This window comes from Cnephaeus nilssonii, assembly GCF_951640355.1.
Source record: "Cnephaeus nilssonii genome assembly, chromosome: X".
In the NCBI taxonomy this organism is placed as follows: domain Eukaryota; kingdom Metazoa; phylum Chordata; class Mammalia; order Chiroptera; family Vespertilionidae; genus Cnephaeus; species Cnephaeus nilssonii.
In genome coordinates this window covers 4,720,868-4,741,789 of record NC_137071.1, presented here as the reverse complement: position 1 = coordinate 4,741,789, position 20,922 = coordinate 4,720,868, and the positions used below count along the sequence as shown (strand labels likewise).

The 20,922-nt window shown below is 38.0% G+C and overlaps 1 protein-coding gene across 1 annotated transcript in view; it reads left to right on the top strand.

The window, feature by feature from the left end:
• VEGFD (vascular endothelial growth factor D) overlaps positions 1-20,922 on the top strand; it is a gene marked incomplete at its 5' end in the record, with an annotated part of 28,593 nt that overhangs the window by 3,119 nt on the left and 4,552 nt on the right. Inside the window, 4 exons of the mRNA XM_079764411.1 lie at positions 10,069-10,270; positions 13,241-13,431; positions 16,633-16,781; positions 17,976-18,076. Coding sequence (XP_079620537.1) covers positions 10,069-10,270; positions 13,241-13,431; positions 16,633-16,781; positions 17,976-18,076 — 643 coding nt within the window. The remainder of the gene's footprint in view (positions 1-10,068; positions 10,271-13,240; positions 13,432-16,632; positions 16,782-17,975; positions 18,077-20,922) is intronic.

Here is a 20,922-nt window from a genome sequence, read left to right as displayed (position 1 = left end):
CAATAGAGTGATGAAGAAATAATTCCGGGTCATGGTAGGCTTTCCCAACTCTTTTTTGGCAAAATTTGTTTCCTTCTCCCCCATACTTCCTTTTAGCCCCCTCTTTCTTAACTTCACTAGTAGAAGAATATTGCTGGGTGCTATAGTCATTCAAATTCTACATAAGAATGGAATATGTCCAAGATCCACAGGATGTGGGATAACTACAACTTTCATGAGAAAGCTACATGGCTGACAAAACTTCATAAACTTTGTATCACTTTCCTTCTCTGGAAATTTTCTCTAAAGTGAATTGAATAACAAGGACTGAGGTGCACTCTCCATATTTAACTCCAGGAAGCAGACTCATCCTGACTCCCCTCCCTATTCCCACTTCTAAAGTCATTCACAGGAAAGTCCATTCACTTTGTTCTTAGTCAAATGGCCCAACAAGCTTTTGTCCAATTTTCTATCAGGCAGAGTTCTTGGCATAAAAGACATTTGAAATGTTTTCCATTAATTTCCTCATTTATGACCTTATCATTGAATGTGTTGAATTACATACTTCTATATAAAGATATATTCTATCCTAGGTAGTCACTTTTAACTAGTGGTTGCATATTATTGGTATTTAGGATATAGTAGAATCACCTGCATTTTATATCTTGAATATAGTACTACTTTGTATGACTTATTTTTTAATTTAAAAACATGATTTGGACTTGTAGATAAATCTTTACTCTAGACCCCTAAGGGTTCTAGAAAAAATGACATTAAAGCTGACTATTGAACAACTTCATTATGGAACTCCTCTTGGGATAGGTTTATAAAGACAATTTATGGAATGAAAATATAGTATTTGGACACATGGATGCTTCTATGTAGAACATGACATAATAAGATCTGAAACTCCCAGGTACATTTATTATTTTCACAACTGACTAGAGGTACTAGGGAAATAGGGACACAAATAACAGTAAAATTGTTTCTGAGCACATTTCTAAGTTTAACTCTTTTCTACCACTTGAGATTAGCAGAGAGGGTGGGAATCTGCATAACTTGGATGTCATTAAGTTGAGGTGAGATGAGACATTTCTTTTTTGGTTGCATTTATGATAGCAACTCCACTTTTCTCTGTTTGCCACTAGCTTTAGTCTCTACCAAAATACTAGGACTTTATAAAGCAAACACACTCATAGGCCCCCACTGCATCATGAAAGCCTTGAGTGGTTGTGGTGTCCTAGTTCATAAAGGATTTATCCCTTGTCTCTTATTAGAACTGTTCAGTATTTGACAATTCATTTTTTTGTTGAGTACCTACTATGTCCCAGCACTGATCTTAGTGCTGAGAATGCAGCAGGAAATAAGACAATTCAAGTGTAATGGAACTTATATTCCAAATGTGGTGGTTGGAGGCAGACAATATACGAATCTATAGCAACTCAGGGTGCTGGTGCCATGAAGAAAATTAAGCAGGGAGAGCAGACAACAGAGTACTAGACACAGAGTAATGGGTGGGAATGACTTCTCTGACTCAGTTTCATTTGTGCAGACTCCTGAAGGAAGTAAGGGAGGCTGAGTCCACCATGGTGTAATGGCCATGGTGAGGGCAGGGAGGTGACTCGAGTGTTTGGGTATTAGCCAGGGGCCAGTATGACTGGAATAAGGAGTGGAGGCCAGTGCTGCAGTCATTGAAGTTGAAGAAGTAGCCAGGGAAGATCCTGTAGGGTATGGTTATATTCCTGTAAAACTTTACAGCCACTGACATTTGAATTGTATATCATTTCCATGTATCAGGAAATATTCTTCTTTTCATTTGTTACAACCATTTAAAAATGTCAAAAATAGCCCTAGCTGCTTTGGCTCAGTGGATAGAGCACCAGCCCATGGACGGAAGGGTCCCAGTTCAATTCCAGTCGAGGGCACATACCTTGATTGCAGACTTAATCCCCAGACCTGGAGGGCGCATGCAGAAAAAGATGTGTCTCTTTCACATTGATGTTTCTGACTCTCCCCCTCCCTTCCACTATCTCTAAAATCAGTGAAAAAAACATCCTTGGGTGAGGATTAACAAAAAAAAAAAGTCAAAAATAATTCTTAGCTCATAGGCCGTAGGCTGGATTTGGCCCATAGGTCATAGTTCATCAACCCTGATCTATCTATATCATTACACTATTCATTTTTGTTTGCTTGCCTCTAAGCTTATTGCTTTGTTACCCTCCATTAGAATGAAAGCTTTTTGAGAGCAGGGACTTCTCATTTTCTGGTTTACTAGTACTTTAGTATCCCAATCACCTAGTACAAAGCCTGTAATAGAGTGGATACTAAGATATTTGTTGACTGACTGATGGACTAAGCTTCTACAATTTTGACATACCCAATTTATGAATTGCTACATTAAACAGTCTCCAACATCAACTCTTATTATGGTTTGTCTGATTTCATTTTTTTTAAATCCTAAAGTATTTTTTAATAAGGCAATATTCTCACCCTGGGATATTTTCCTGTGGGGATTAGAGAATATTTGGGTGGAGGTATCAAAAAACCCTTCAGTGTCCTTCCAGCTGCAAGCTATTCTATAAGGTGTTCACTTCTAGGAGCCAGTTATAGAAGGAAGTCATCTTAGCCAATTATTCCAGCTTGGTGGTCACAGAATGAGAGATGAGCAAATCAGAATCTGGCCACACAACAGATGTAATTAAAGCTTGAACAACTTCATGATCTTCCCTCATCTTTGAGATTCTTGAGAAGTGCTGTCTATGTTTTCATTTTACACCAGCTGGGTTTGTGAAGATGTGGTAAATTATGGCAAAGTACTCTGGTCAGAAATGTTATCAGTCAGGCTAGACCACAACATGCTCAAATAACCCCAAATCTTTAGGGTTCACAAACAACAGAGACTTATTAATTGCTCATACCACATGAACGTTCTGGTTCATCCAGGGTCAACTCTACATCAGGATGATACTGGCTAGCATCCACATCTTGAATGTCATTAATCACCATGCTGGAGGAAAGGACAGCCCTGGAGAGTCTTTCCCTGACAGTTAAATGCTCTGGCCTGGAGTGACAGACATCACTTTTGTTCACAAGCCCTTGACTCACCACCCCATCAACCACAAGGGGCCCAGAAGTGCAATCCTTCCATGTGCTCAGATGGTCGAAAGCTGTAAATATTTAGTTAACAGTGTTAATGACTAACACACACAACTTGAGTTGCTTCTAAATGTTTCTCAACATACCTTTGAGATGGGAAACAGCCATGGTTGGACACTGGGATAGAATCACTGAAGGAAGACACTGAGGATTATTCCTGCTGCTCAGGGGGCTCCTTCGCCCTGAAAAAGGAAAGCTGTACATTCAGTTCAGTAAACATTTGTGGAATGTCTTCCATGTGCCAGGCATATGAGTGGAAGTGATGTTTTTTATAAACTAAAGAGGTCTTAGTTGTTTGCGTCTTACCAACAGCCAAAAAGTTCAATTTGACCTGTGGAAAGGCTCATTTTAATACCAAAAATTTTAAGTAACTCTTTATAATGAGTCTCATTTTGTTATTCATTGTTACCTAAATAACTGTAACACTCACATGGAGAAAATTACAATTTTCCTGAAATCTAGGTTTGGCTAAAATAGTTCCTGGAGAGAGAAAGATGATAGGTGTTGAATATTGCTATGGCAAATATTTTGTTGTTGCCTACTGTTTTATTTTGGAGAGAGTTAGGAAGAGTGTAATTTTTGTTGAATGAATACCCTGAGTTCATCCTAAATAAGAGACTCCCCAGAAGGAACAGAGTGGGATGATAAAGTAAAGGCAGCCTTTGTAATAGTGGGCTTGGTTTATAACTACACTGTCACAGCAAGACTCAGGATCATTGAGTATCTTAGAGAATGCAGAGGATATTGGTGAGGAAGAGAAGGAGAGCAGTGGGTGTTCACATGGAGCCACTGCATCTTTAGGAAGAAAGATGAAAGGGGGCATACTGGGCTTCCAGCAGCACAGCAAAACTGCCTTGTAAAAAGGATGATGAAGTTCTGCATACAAATTCTCTGCCCACCCAATGGATTATGTTAGAAGTTATGTTGAAATAGGACTGTAGCAGTTAATTATGGCCACAATAATGCTGTGTGACAAAGCAGTCCAAATTTCAGTGGCTTCAAACATCAAAAATCTATTCTCACTTATATTTCTGTGGGTCAGCTGGGAGTCAAGACTCAAGCCATGGGTCTGCCCCACATGTCTTTCCTCCTCCTTGGATCAGTGGGCTAGAAGGAGCAGGTGCTTGTGGTAATGGTGGAAATCTAGGAGAACTGTGTAATCTTAAGTACATTTGAGTCCTCTGCTTGTATCATGTATCCTATTGGTCAAAGCAGGTCACATGTCCCAACGTCATTGGGCTGAGAAATAGACTCCTTCCTTGGTGGGGGGAGCAGGAGAGGCAGTGAAATTATTTGTAACAACCTAATTACTATAAAGGCTCTGGGTTGTTTCCTTAGACATTGGGCCCTTGATCTTTGAACTCTAATTCATGAATATATATACTCAGGGGGTTACTCAGAGCATCCTTTTAGAGCTTTGCCACTCAAACCCATCCCACACTCATGTGCCCCCACATTTCCTAAGCACAGATGCATCAAATGGGAGCAGAGACATTTTAGTAGAGCCCAGATTTAAAATGTATAGGGGGGCATAGACATCGCCCCAGATGCTAAACAATGTGGCTGGGAGAAAACCACCAATAATAGTCATCAAATTGGAGGCTTTGAAGGTCCCAGACATCTTAACCCTTTAGAATCCCCTTAAAATACCCAGACAGCTATGCAGACACTTTCACAGAAGTGTATGTATGCATGTGTATGTATGCATGTGAGCATACGCACACACACTTTCCCTGCATATGTAGTTCCTTTCCTTAGTCTAAGTTTAATTAAACAACCTAGATTTCTCATATATATGCATTTAAATATAGAACTGCATAAGTAAAAGAGCTGCTGGTAGCATGAGCCTCCCCACTCCCCATTCCCCACCAAATGGCCAGGTTTCTGGATTTCAGAGAAGAAGGACCAGGCCTTCTGCTGGTTCTAGCTGAGCACCCAAAACAGGTGTAGCCAGAGCAGTGATTATTACCAAGTGCCCACAGTTGGTATGCCCCCTACTGTTATGTACTATCTATTGTGGGTAAGGCCAGACCCTAATAAAACACAAAGGTTTAAGAAGTGGGTCATATTTTTCTTTATCCATCTATAAAGATATATATAAAACCTGAGCAGATACTTTAAAATTGGCCTTTTATCTGAAAACTAGAGGCCTGGTGCACAAAATTTGTGCACGGGTAGGGTCCCTAGGCCTGACCGGTGACCAGGGCCAATCGGGGCCTTCTGACTGCTGGTCAGAGCCTCCCTTCCCCAGCTGCCAGCTGCTGGCCAGGGCCTTCCTTTGTTCCGTGCCACCCCCTGGTGGTCAGCACATGTCATAGCGAGCGATAGAACTCCCAGTCTCCCGGTTGAACTCCCATGAGGGCACTGCATATTAGCCATACACACACACACACACACACACACACACACACACACACACACACATCCCCAGGAAATTTTTTTTTAAAAGGAAAAGGAAAAGTGTGCCCTTGATTTACCCTGGAAAAGTTTTCCTCTTTTTAATTTTTATTTACTCTAATTGGAGTTGCCCCATCTTGCTCGTTTCAAACCCACCTCTCTGGTTACTAAGGAAAATCAAGGGCCATCAAACAGAGACCTATAAACCCCAGCAAAGGACCATATGCCCTGCTCCTGAGAAAGGAAAGAAAGGAAATGAACTTCATTGAGTGCCTACTCTATACCTGATCATTTCTCACATATGACCTAGTATAATCTCCACATCAGTTCTATGAAGTATTATTAGCATTACCATCTCTAAATGGGGAAACCAAGGCTTAAGGAAGTTTAAAAATTGACCCTCAGTCAAATAGCTAAAAAGGAGCAGTGCCTGAATTCAAAGCCAGCTTAGTTTATTTTTTTAAGTTACTATATAGTAAAATCAACATTATTGCATTTTGATGTGCAGTTTTATGAAATTTAACACATGTATAGATTTGTGTAATCACCACAACAATCAAGATACAGGAAAATTTTCATTTATGCTACCCTTTTATATTCACACCCTCCCCCAACATCTGGCAACCTCTGATCTCTTCTCCATCACTATCATTTTGGTTTTTTTGAGATTGTCATAAATGGAATCGTACAGTATGTAACCTTTTGAGATCAGCTTCTTTCACTCCCAATGCCTTTGAGAGCCATCCAAGTTGCTATGTGTACCACAGTCCATTTTTTTTATTGCTGAGTGGTATTATGTGGGATGGATGTAGCACAGTTTGCTTAATCATTCACCCACTGAATGACATATGGGTTATTTCCAGTTTTATTTTGGTTATTGCAAAGAAAGCCAAACTATAAACATTCATATAAAGGTTTTTCTGTGAACATAAACCCTCATTTATCAAGGGTAAATTCCTAGGAGTGGGACTTATGGTTCATATGGTGAGTGAATGTTGAACTTTACAAGAAACTGCCAACACATTTTCCAGAGCGCTATAACATTCAAAGCCAGTTTTGAACACTTTGAATCCATGTTCTCACCTCTTCAATCAGCTGTCTGTCCAGAGGACAGAGGGGTTTATTGTATCGGGCAAAACTTCTTTTTGGGAGATGTTATTTCCACTTGGAACTTGAAGGAGACAAAGTCACAAAACTTAAACTTGGACTCACAAGTTTAACATGGCCTGAACAGATTTTTTGACAGGTGGAAGAGTAAGAAATGGGAACAGAGGGGTAGTGGTGGGGGATATCTCTGGAGAACAGCTGGGAACCTGGTGGTGCAACTTTACCCCAAACCAGGGGAAATTTTGCAGTTTTCCATAAGCCTTCAACACCAAGTTAAAGGTGTAATGCAAAATGCTCTTCCAGTGAAATTGAAGTTGCTAAGAGTTGGAGGGAACAGGAACTATTTGTACTGCAACCTGATCTGCCTCCCTAAACCCACTACAAAGAACTGTGCCCCCAGGCCACACTTGTAAATCTCTAAGCAAATCTAGGGAAAGTTGTGTGAAATGTGTTCCCTCCATTGCTCACAAGGAAGCTTCTGGGTTTTCCAAATATACAAATTCTATTCACCTCACCCCCTTATGAGCAAACCTCCTGAAGAAATATTGCCAACACAGTTTGACAAAATAACATCAACAGTTTGTAAAGGCTTGAGAGCATAGTCTCAGAGCCACACTTCTCAAGAGGTCCAGTGAGGAGCTTTGCTTAGCTGGCCACCTTTTTCATCTAGAACAGGAGGTTTCTTCATATGTGAAGTAAAAATATAAAACAATTTGAAGAAATGCTTAAAATAAGTATAATTAGGACACTTAAAGAGATAAAGAAAGAAATAATATTCATAAAATAAAATTACAAGTTAGGAAAAACATACAGAAATGAAACAAAAAGCAGATAGGAAAGAGAATGAAATAGAAATATTTGAAATTAGAAATATGATGGTTGAAATTAAAAGCTTAACAAAGTAAATTGTAGATCACACAATTGAAAAATTGGTGATTGAAGAGATGAATTTAATTTACGCATAACACACAAAAATGAGTTGGGGAAAAATTGATAAATCTGAAAAATATATTTAAGATTTATGTAAGATCATTAAAAGACTCCAATGTATTTCTAATAAGTATTTCAAAAAAGAGAATAAAAACAATGTAATAGAACGGAATAATGAAAAATATAATGATTGAGAACAGACCTGACATTTATAAAAAGTGGATGGCCTCAGATTTAAACTGTTATGAAGGTCTCTGTCTCAACTTCTCAACTTTGCTGTTGTAGAATGAAGGCAGCCATAGATACTATGTAAATAAATGGACATGGCTGTATTCCAATAAAATTTTATTTGTAAAACACAGGAGAGCAACAGGCTGAATTAGGTCAGGGGGCTATATTTTGATAATTCCTAATCTAGAAAATTAACTATTGTATATGTTTTCATGTATATTTCTCCAGATATTATATATGGTTTAAATTATATATGATTAATTAACAATGGTTAATTGTTTATATATTTGATGCACATTATACACACAAAGAATTTTTAAAAAGATATAACTGAATCATACATGACCACACTTGCTCTTCTGAGCACCCACTTTCGGACAACTCAGTATACATCATCATATCTAAAAAAAAAATCTACTCCCAAAACACTGTTGAATGCAGATTCATTCTTCCCAATACACACCTATATCACTGGTTTTGATGCTTGCATAGTATTTCATTATATATGTGTATAGTTATTTATATAACCATGCCCCTAATTTAGAACAAATAGGCTGCATACTGAAAATCTTTTGTTGGCCAAGTCATTTTTTTAATTTAAAAAATGTTTTTATTGATTTCAGAGAGAGGAAGGGAGAGTGATAGAGACATAGAAACATCAATGAGAGAGAACATCATTGATCAGCTGCCTCCTGCATGGCCCCTACTGGGGATCAAGCCCACAACCTAGGCATGTGCCCTGACCCGGAATTGAATTGTGACCTCCTGGTTCATGGGCCAATGCTCAACCGCTGAGCCACACTTGCCAGGCTGGCCAAATAATTTTTACTTACAAATCCAGACATCATATCAGTCAATACAGTTCGTGCAACTGTGTGGAAAAGCAATTTTAAGCATAAACTGAAGAAGTCTATTTTATGAGAAAAACACACACCCATGTCTTTGAAATAGCAAACAGACTTAAAAAGAAAAAAGGCTCAGAGGAATAGAAGTCAGAAATTTCAGGTTATTAGAATCAACAATCTTTTTTCCTTGTGTGACTTTAGGCAGGTTCCCCAGGACTTTATGGTCAGTTTCTCAAACAAATAATAGAATGAAAACAATTGTCATTGGCTCCTGTCACAAAAATAGTGCAATTTAAAAATATATATTAACTAGAGGCCTGGTGCATGAAAATTCATGCACTGGAGGGGGGTTCCCTCAGCCTGGCCTGCCCCCTCTCACAGTCCGGGAGCCCTCAGGGGCAGGAGGCGACCCGGTGATCAGGGGAAGGCAATGCCCCCATCACACCTCTGCTGCTGCCACTGCCGGCAGTGCAAGCCTCAGCCAGCCCTGGTTACCTGAGCCTTGGGCGGCCCTGGGCGGCTGGGCAGCTGCCATCCGAGGCTTGCCTGAGCTTTGGGCCGGCCCTGGGCAGCTGGAGGGCTGAGGGCACCTGCCACAACCCCCTCCCACCCGCAGGGCTGAAAGGACTGGGGGACTCCGGCAGGGCTGAAGGGACTGGGCGCCGCCATCTTGTGGCTATGGGCATGACAACCTTTGTGACAGTGTGACAGTCAATTTGCACATTCCCTCTTTATTAGATAGGATTACCTGTGGCTGCTGTACCAAATGACCACAAACTTGGTGGTTTAAAACAACAGAAATGTATTCTCTCTCAGTTCTGGAATTCAGAATTCTGAAACCAAGGTGTAGGCAGGAGCTCTGCTCCCTCCAAAGGCTCTTAGAGAGAATCTTTCTTTGCCTCTTCCAGCTTCTGCTGGCTATAGGCCATCCCTAGCTTGTAGCTGCATTATTTTAATATCTACCTCTGTCTCCAAAAGTCTTCTCCTTTGTGTTTGTGGCTTCCCCTCTCCTGTTTCTTATTAGAATACTTGTCTTTGTATTTAGTGTCTACGTGGATAATCCAGGAGGATCTCATCTCAAGATCTTTAATTTTATGACATCTGAAAAATTCCTTTTCCCAAATAAAATCCCATTTACAGGTTCTGGGGGTTAAGATGTAGACATATTTTGAATCCCACCATTGTTTTTAAATGTTCTGAGTACCTAGGGGGAAATAAGTAATCCCTTTGATTCAATCATGTGAGCAGAATGTGATTAAAAAATACTAGTTTGTTTTCCCTAGGTACTGTTGTACATTTGGATCATCTCTCTAATTTCTTTTCAGCTCTATTTACATTTTTAAGTGCTAGCAATGAAGGTTATCAGACAAATTAAAACTTTAGTAACTTGGTTTCATACCACGATTTTGTTTGTTTTTCCAAGAGGTCAATGTTAGAACAATCTGAACAGCAGATTAGGGCGGCTTCTGGCTTGGAGGAACTGCTGCAAATCACACACTTCGAGGACTGGAAGCTGTGGAGATGCCGACTGAAGCTGAAAAGTTTTACCACCCCGGACTCTCGCTCAGCATCCCATCGGTCCACCAGGTTTGCGGCAACTTTCTATGACATTGAAACATTAAAAGGTAGGTGTGTGTGTATGTGTGTGTGTGTGTGTGCGCGTGTGTGCATGTGTATGTGTGTGTTGGCCAATTCTTGCTCTTTCTCAGATAGTAACAAATGCACCAACCTCTGCCAAATGTTTGAGCAGGGCAGCATGTGTTAGGGAGAGGAACAGGGGTCTGATTTCATAGCTTTGGTGTTAACGGAGAATCCTACTTTCCTATATCTACTCTTGTTTTCCTATATTAACTCTGCAGAGAAATATAGTCAGTATGATTTTGAGATTTTAAAAAATCAACACAAAAGAACACTTCAAAATACAGGAGTATATTTAACTCAAAGATGTGAGGGCAAAACACCCCAGAAAGATGGTTTTTAATTTTTAAAAAATCATTGTGTTTACTTAAAAAATAAAACAACCTTGGCATTCATTAATAAAAAAACATTCTACTGCTACACATTCATAGATAAAAACTGATAGTTTAGATATAACTTTTTATTGCTTTGCTATTCTATGTTTTTTTTAAAGTAAAAAATGAAAAGTAAAAGTTGGAAGCTAAATTGTAATAACGTATGCTGGTATTACTAGCAGAATAATTGATTCTCTCTAGGCGAAATAATCTAAACTCCAGACTATAAAATAACATAATTGGAAATAAAGGGAATGATTGTTTCATAGTAAGGATGGTGGTCCTTTATAAGAAAACCATTGTCTATATGTACTGTATCATAATGAATAAAATGCATGCCAAATGAAATTGTGTGGCTTCCAATTAGGCATTTAATTTTTTTTTATGACATTCAACATAATGCAAGAAGCCACTGTAGCAGTGTTGACCTAGCATTTTATTTTATTTATTTATATTTTTATCTTTATTGTTGAGAATATTACAGATTTCTATCTCTTTTCCCCCATTGCCCACCTCTACCCGGTTCCTGCCCCACCCCAGGACCTAGCATTTTAGAATTGATTAAAATATGATTGCCTGCTAATGGATTATATTTATCAAATAATTCAATTTGACTACTAAGCCAAAATCATTCTTTTCTTTTTTTCTAGAGTTATCTTTACTTTTCCCCACTTGTAAAAAGATGATGAGGTTGCACAGGCCGCTTTTGTTGGCTGTGGGGAGGCTTTGTGTAGGCAGGGATAAATTCCTCGGCTGCATCGTGGGCCTGCGTGTGAAGAGGATTCTTTGTGTTTTTGTATGACTGTGTGTCTAAATGAGTTGAGATCATTGGAACCATGGCCTATAACCCACTTTATCCAGAGGTTTGAAGCTCTAGTCACTTCTTTGTGGTAAATTATCCTGGACTTTATGAAAGCAAAGAGGTCAGACCTCACCTGAGATCCAAGGCCTTAACCAGATTACCTGTGTAAAGAACTGAGCAGGGCTGGAGATACTCTGTGAAGACAGAGTTAGCCAAGCATTACCATAAAACCAAAATTAGGTGATTTTAAAAAGTCAGTGACATTGACATTTCCTAAGGAGGAAACCATAAAAAGTGTAAAAATATTTTTAAAAGCTGTAAAGTATCTCATTATGTGGGGACTCATCTGAAATGTTGACTAGGTTAGAAGCAGTAAATAATCAAATGGGCATAGTACGTCACTTATAGTTTGTTATCAACTCTCCCTCATGGATTTCATGGTAATCTTGGAGGCAGAACAGACATGCTGGCGGTATGAAGACTAGTAGAGTTATGCAGGCTTTACTCGGTGACATTGGTCATAGTTCCATACAATTTTGATTAAAATCTTACTGCTCCAACTCTCAAAATTTAGTTTTATAAAAAAGCAAATGGAAAACAATAAGTAGAATTTTAAACAGTAATATCTTCATAATTTAATAACTTGTTTTTTTCTAGGATTCATGATTAATGGTAGTGAGATATCTATATTAACACCTAATTGCATAACTTATCTCTCATATTTATAGATTTTAGGCTCTTTATGTAAATATTCAAAATCAGAAATTTAAAAAGGTTTCTTAGGATAAAAGATTTTATTATTAAAAAAAGAGTTTAGGCAAATTGTCTAGTGTATGTAATGTTTCTCAGCTGGCCAAACATCTTGTATTTTGTGACTTTCAGTGATTAAAGAAGCAACATATGAGCAAAATTGAGATTAAGAGGGGAAAAATATGGAAACATGTTTTAAGGGAATAATTTATAGGCCATAGTCAGATCTCCAACAATAATATTATGTTTGTGTTCTTTAAGCAGATGTTCCTCTGTCTCTTCTAGTGGAAACATGTTCACATATATGGGAATTTAGAATATTCTGGGGAGAGACCAATACAAATTTTTGAAGATGGGGTAAAAATGGAGAAGAATTTATCTATTGCTGCATAACATTTAACCTAAAACTTAGCTGCTTAAAACAACATTTTTTTAATCTCACAATTTCTGTGAGTCATAAATGCAGACATGGCCTAGATGCGTGTCCCTCCTGGGCCTCTCCAAAGGATGCAGTCAAGGTGTCAGCGTGGGCCACAGGGAGCATCTCGAAGTTCAACTGGGTTAGGATGTGTTTTGAAGTTCACTTAGTGGTTGTTGGCAGGACTTAGTTAGGCAACCAACAAAAAATGTATGCCTCAATGGTGCTAAAACCTGTGCACTCCTGGCTTCAAGTAGAAGAAATGCTATTCATCTGTGTCATATAAATTGCTTAATAAATAACACATGTTATTTCTTTACACTCTTCCATTTACTTCTTAATTGACCAGCTTCTTCAGATATACCAATGTGGTTATATATAGGATATGGTGTTCTTCACCAAAGAAAAAGAAAATTATATTCTAGAAAGGTATTGTATAAGTGTGAAGGAACAGATTTTGACTCTAATTTTTCTGTAAACAATCTTTGGTTAAAGGACCGACAAAAAATAACTAGTAAAATAAGCGCTACGACTGTGTCCAGCATAACCCTGGCTCACATTGGCATGTCAGGTCAGTTTCTTCTGCTGGCACCAATGAACTTCCTCTCTGCAGTTATAGATGAGGAATGGCAAAGAACCCAGTGCAGCCCTAGAGAGACGTGTGTGGAGGTCGCCAGTGAGCTGGGGAGTAGCACCAACAGGTTCTTCAAACCTCCCTGTGTGAACGTTTTCCGGTGTGGCGGCTGCTGCAATGAAGAGAGCGTCATCTGCATGAACACCAGCACCTCGTATGTTTCCAAACAGGTATGAGGACACCGGCTAGCATGTCCTCTGCCAAGTCCCAATGACGATAGTGTTGACAGCTGCAACTGAGCTTTTTGCCAAACACTGTGCTAAATGCTTTGTGTGTGTTGTCTCATTTAATCCGTGAAACAAGCTAAAAGGGTATCTTTTTATCCTTCTTTATAGACGAGAAAACTTAGGCTCAGAGAAGTAACTTACGGCAGAGCTGGGCTTCAAATCTAGGTCTGTGAGACTCCAGAGCCTGAATTTTTATCAGTCATTGCCTCTGTGATACTATAATCATATGGAAGTTACTAGAATAGACATTAAAAGGAATGAAGACAGCTGCATTGTTGATTAGTTAGGTTCTGTGTTGTTCAAATGGAGTGACTGAGAAGAGTTTAATGGGATAGGGCAGTGGTCGGCAAACTCATTAGTCAACAGAGCCAAATATCGACAGTACAACGATTGAAATTTCTTTTGAGAGCCAAATTTTTTTAAACTTAAACTTCTTCTAACGCCACTTCTTCAAAATAGACTTGCCCAGGCCATGGCATTTTGTGGAAGAGCCACACTCAAGGGGCCAAAGAGCCGCATGTGGCTCGCGAGCCGCAGGTTGCCGACCACTGGGATAGGGGAAAAGAGGAAGGGCTGGTGCAGTACCCAGAGCTAGCAAAAGGGGGACCTGCTTCCACCCGTGGACTGAAGAGTAGTTATGGGACCCAGAGAGAAAGTGAGGAAGAGGGCTGCAGGACTGGCTGGAGGAATGGTGGCCATGGTCAACCCTTAGCCTGGCAGAGAGTGGGGGGTAGGGGATATGGAAGGCAAGAAGACCTATAGATGTCATTCATAGATGTCAGTGTCTTGGGACACAGAGCCCAGTGGGGAAGGAAAGAGAGAGGATGCCATCTCTGGAGAGGCAAATGGAAAATATGTAGCACAAAAGACATTTGAAAACAATTCTGCAGTCTCCATGAAAGAAATAATTCTTCCCTTTCCATCTTATAAAATCCTTTTTGCTCAGTAGATAAGTTTTTCTTTTTATTGCTACCATATTGTTGCAAAATATAATTGTTGCATAGGAGAGAAGTAATAACAAACTTAGGAAAACATATTAAAAAGCGGTAAGTCAAACTACATTCCTTTTGGCGCTATTTTGCAAATTCCTTGTGCATGTTCATATATTCATTTAATTATCACATTTGCCCATATAGTCTTTATTCTGTATGCATATTTACTATATATGTTTATATATATATATATATATATATATATATATATATATATATAGTAGTACAATAAAATTAAATATGCACCAAATATATCCATGTTAGGTGATTATCTTAATTAGATATAAAAAATGGAATGCTGATTTGTTTGGCAATAGGTTCTTATCCTTAATTTTGTTCCTCCTACCCCCTAAAATACCCCTTAAACTGTAGTTTCATTTTCTAAATCCTTTTAGAGAATCTCACAACTTGTAAATTCCGACCTCTACTATTTGACAATCAGGTCAAAAAATAACAAGCATGGCTAAGCACCAACTGTCAGAAAAAAACAAAGCTTGCATTAACGTAAAAGGCTTTAGTTCATGACCACGTTATTCCCTAGAACATAGCTGAGAAATTTCGCAAGATGAAGTTTATGCAAAGTAAACACTCTAAAAACACTCTCTTACTTAGTCTCATGGAATTCCATTACATATTGAAAGGTCAGAATAAACACAACGTTAATGGATTGTTTTCACTTAATAGATAGTTGAGTACTTTATTTTGACTGCTGTACTCAACAAATGATTAGTTTTACAGAGTGTACTTAACTGTAAGTGTACAGCAGTTTTTATTTCCAAATATGCATATTTGAACATTTTAATTGTGTTTTTTTAACTACCTCTCATCCCAAAGTTATGGACTATTTCATGAAATACCTCTTAGAAACAAAGTGAATAAATGAATTCTCTATGTAGCAAAGACTACATCGACTGGTGATTGAATGGACAGAGCGTTAAAATCAAGTTCAAATTCATCCGTATCTCATAGAACCACTCTAGAAACAAAGTAATTGACATTTCTCTAAATTCTACTTCCCAAGATCCCACCTTGCTCCTTCTGGTCACAGCAATTTCATTCCAAAAAGTAATAAAGTATATTCTTAACAGTATCACCTCTGCCTCTAGAATAGACTGTCTGGGTTCAAATGTCCACTCTTATAATCAATAGTTATGTGGTCTTAGGCAAGTTGTATAACTTCTCTGTCCATCTATTTATTCACCTGTAGAGGTTGGGGAAGGTAATAAAAACCCACCCTATATCATTGTAATAAGGAATAAATGAATTAATATAAAATTGCTTACAATAGAGCTGGCATATAGAAACATAGAACGAATGAGATTCATGTTACCTATAATTCAGTGGTTGGGCATGATGATCATGTATCAGTCAGTTATTATTGCGTGATGCTGCATAATAAACATCCTAAAACTCAGGGGCTTTAAACAACAAAGACTTATTCTCACTCATGTATCTGAGATCTAGTTAGTTTAGAGTAGGCTCCATAGGGCTTGACTCCAAGCTACAGGTTGAGTTCAGGTCTGTTCCCTGTGTCTTTCATCCCTTGGACCAGCAAGCCTGTCAGATCATGCTCTTCTCACAGCTACAAGCCCTACAAAGTATGCACAGTTCAAATTTGTAGTTGTGTCGTATCTGCTACCATCCTGTTGACTAAAATAAGTCACATGGCCAAGTCTAAAGTCAAAGAACAGGAAACTATATTCCTTCAATGGAGATAGTATGAGAAGTGATAAGTAAATTGTTTTTGAACAATAATCTCTTCACCATGGTCTCAAAGAAACTTCATAGGAAAAAAAGAAAAGAAAAAAGAAACTTCGTAGGTATAATTTCATTTAAACTTTACTATTTACACTCAAATTTAAAGCAGGAGCATGAAGTAACAGTACCATTTTACAAGGGCACCAGTGGCACAGAAAAATTAGGAGATTTAATCAAGCTTAAATACATGGTAAAATTGGGTAAGTCCCCAGTCAGCTGATTCCCAGCCCAGCCCAGCAGTCTTTCCACTATGTTAGCCTTTATCCTTACTAGTTCTGTTCTTGATGAAAAAACTTTGCTAAAGTCACTACCATAAAGGACAAAGGCAAAAATGCAAACTGTAGAAATTATTCTTTTAAATATATGTGTATTATGGTTATTTTCTCTACTCTAGCTCTTTGAAATATCAGTGCCTTTGACTTCAGTACCCGAATTAGTGCCTGTTAAAGTTGCCAACCATACAGGTTGTAAGTGCTTGTCAACAGCTCCCAGCCATCCATACCCCATTATCAGAAGATCCATTGAGGTCACAGAAGAAGATGGGTAAGCATTTCTTGTATTTGATTAGTACTTGTTCTTGCCTTTGCCTAAGCTGTGTGTGTAGAATACTTCATTAATTATAGAGTCATCACTTTCTCTTCAAGTTCTTCATTTTTTAGCTTCTAACTCAGATCTACTGGTAATAACTGTTTGGAAAATACGTTTTTTATCAGGTGTTAGATGTATATTGCAGTAGGACCAAACAACTCAGTACTTATGGACTTAGCATGCCTGCGTACACCTTTGTTCTTAATATGCATAGTCTAATGCAGTCGTAAAACTTTCTTCCAGCCTCAACTTTGGCACATGTTCCCTCATTCCAAAACAAACATTAAATAAAACTCATTCTAGGCTGTTTATACATCTCAGTCCCAAAGTTAGGGGTGGGAAAAAGGTTCCTGGAGTCATTGGCAAGTGCCAAAATTATCTGCATCTGAGTTTGGAGATTTTCTAACCCTTCCTCTTGAGATTACCAAATGAAAAATTCTTATTTTAAATAAAAATTACTTAAAATTCAATTGACTTTGAAAATTTTCTAAAAGTATTTTGTGATTCTTTATGACACAAATTATAACACCCTGAACTGTTCTGGAATCAAAGAGAAGAATCATTGATTTGGAAAAAAAATTGAGAAACAAATGAAGGTCAAATTACAAACACTGAGTAAAAATATAAACTAACTACGTTGAATACTTATATCTTGCAAAGGTAAATCAATAAACACATGTGTGAGTGGCAAGTGAAGGAGTGAGCTGGTAGTTATATGTTACTTAACAGTGAGCTAAGAAATCCCCACCTCCCTTAAGCAGAAAAGAAAGCTCATCTATAAGGCACATTTATCCTCAAGATGTTCCTGCTGTTCTAACCAATGTTCTTTATTTTAAAGAAGATAGTGCTATGTTAGAACAATATTTACTTTTGGTAAATAGGCTCTGTTGACAGCTAATTTGCATCATTTTAACACCAATCTTCTTAAAGATTATAACTTCCCAAAATTACAGTTTCATTTCCAAAGGTTTCTAAGTAGAATATTTGTAATTACAGAATTACTAATAATATGAAGTTCATAAATATGAATTAAGCTATTCGAAATCTTAACTATTCTCACTCAGAAATGTATGCAATGTTTTTTAAAAATGTTTCAAAGGTATGATTGCCCTTGAAAGCTTTTAAATCTGGTTTATTTCTTTTTCCTAGTTGTTCCCATTCTAAGAAACTCTGTCCTATTGACATGCTATGGGATAGCAGCAAATGTAAATGTGTTTTACAAGAGGAGAATCCACTTGCTGGAATGGAAGGTAATGAGAGCAGTATGAAATAATAATAGTAATAATAAAAATAACAATAGCAACTAACATTTATTGAGTGCTTAATATGACCAGGCAATGTTGTAAGCCTTTTATATGTATTAACTCATTATATCCTCACAATAACCCTATAATGTACTATTATTATCCTCTTTTTTACAATCACAAAGTGTACATACTACGATGTCTAGTGATTTTTCTCAAGGTCACACAGCTAAAAGTGATAGAAGCATTCAGATTCCACAGCCCTCTGTGCTTTAATTATATAGCAGACCCACTAATGCATTATCTGCTTTATAATATTAAAGTCCAAAGCAATTAGAGCATCCCCAAACATTTAATTTGAAAGGGGATGGAAACCTGTAATGAAAGCCACTTCAGAACTAAACAGTTAACCACATTTTACTAACTTATTTATATAAAAGTCTCACCAGAACATAAAATAATTTTGGATTTCTTGGTTTCTTTTAACTGTGTCATGTGAAAACATGACAGTTATTTGAAAAAAGGGGTGGGGGGATAAGAGGAAACTTTTTCTGAAACTAAATCAAATTAAAAGCAAAACACAGCTATTAGACTAAGGGGAATTGGGAACCAAATGAGATAGGCAAACATCACTGCTCATAACTCATAATGCTGTGATTTTTGGTGATGAGCATTTGGCTAAAAATTAATGCATTTTTGTTTATTTACCAGAGAACTTGATATGATCCCACTGGGAAAAAAATTATAAAGAATCGTGCAATTTTGAACTTTGCTTGTTTTAAACTATGATTTATTTGCAAGCAAGACCAGTAAGGATTCAACTCTAAGGAATCAGTCCTTAGAAACCATAAGTAATACCTTACTTCCTATATTTCTGTCTGTCAGCATGAAAGTTTAACCCAGATTTTGAGGGAAACATAACGTTCATGTAGTTTAAATGCCCATGAAGATCTTGAATGTTATCTGCATCCTTCCCACCAAAATTCATCCATCCTCTGCTGGACATATATCAGTCATGGAGAAACTCACCACCTACCGAGGCCGCATAGTTACTCTGACCATACTCTTATTGCTAGTAAACTATATTGAACCCAAATCTCTCACTCCAGAGCACTACTGTCAATGGAATTACAGTGAGAGTCACATATATAAATTGCATTTTATAGTACTCACATTAAAAAGATCAAAAGAAACAGGTGAAATGGTTTTTCATATATTTTATTTAATCCAACATATTAAAAATTGTGTCATTTTAACATGCAATCAATATAAAATTTATTAATGATTCATCTTCATTTTTTGTGCTAAGTCTTTGAAATCCACTGTGAATTTTGTACATACAGCACATCTATATTTGGAGTTGCCATTTTATGCTCAATATGGTCTGTAGCAACCATGTTGGATATACCAGCTCTCGAGTATCAACTCGTTATTTCAGGGTTTACCCTATAGATTCATGTAAAACAAGTATAATTCTTTCTCCATGTGACTCACTTATAACAGTGTTAGAAAGTTATTGTGGGAGGCAATATACATAGAACTTATAGGCTACTAGTATTCTAGTCAAGGTTTTCCTGGTCCACAGCTTCTGAGAGAGATTTGTACTCAGGAGATTTGCATGCAAGTACCATGCATTAAAGTGTGAGAGGGAATCAGGACTGGGCAGAGGGAGAAGATGAACTGTGTTGCAGTGGCTAAGAGGTGTCAGCAAATCCTATGGGGAGCTGAAGCTGGGTTTGGATGCCCCCAAAATTCCATCAGTTTATTGGTAAAAAAGCTAAATGGAACAAGCCTGGGTCCTATGAACTTGTCATTCATTGTATGTGAGCTACCTCGGGAAGGGGATGTAACCTTAGGTAACATGGCCTCTTTCTGCTGAAGGTAATTCCTGGGGAGGGACGCAGCTGGTGCACATGGGTGCTGAGGGTTAGGCAGAGTAGTGGGGAAAGAGAGAAGTGCTCTGAGCAGGGGAAAAATGAGTGCTCAGGACTGGAGGTGAGAGAGCATAGCATGTTGGAGTGCTGGAAGAAGTTGCATGGTGGTGATATAATGGAAGAAGAGGAGTAGAAGTGAGAAAGAAAGCTGGAGAGATTCACAGGGCACTCTATGAACCTTGTCCCAGAGCTTAGATGTGATACTAGGGGCAAAGAGAAACCACTCAACTGGTTCAAGCAGGAGACTGACAGCAACAATTAGCATTTTAGCAAAATCAATCCAGTGGCAGAGTAGAAGAGGATGAGTTGTCCTGGGACCAGAAAGGAAGCAGAGTACCTTTTGAGAAGTTGTAGTATTGATGGAAGTGAGAGGCATGGGGTAACCTGGATCATGATCACTTCTAATTTTCATGTCCCATAATTCAATTAATGTGGGTCAAGTTCCTGGTCACATCTCCAATGGTCTTATCCAATGGATGACATATACTGAGCTTATTGTTCACTAAACACCTTTTGCACACTTGTGGCAGTCAACTGCCTTTTGTACAATGACCTCGTCCCTGAATGAGCACATTTTAATTAGTGAATCTAAGTCTAATTGAATAGTATCCAGTTAGATTCAGCTCATTGCTCTAAACTGTTTTAAAATACCAAAAAATGAAAAATTGAGTAGTCCTGATTTTGTATTTTATATTCGTCAAGATAGCCACAACTTCAAGAATTTACTTGGAAAAAATCCATCAGTTTATTGATAAAAATGATAAATGGAACAAGGTTGGGAACAGAATACATTCGCATCACATCATCAACCTCCCTATGATTAAAATCAATATATAATATTACAAAGCCGTTGTAATCAAAACAACCTGGTACTGGCACAAAAACAGGCGTATATATCAGTGGAATGGAACAGAAACC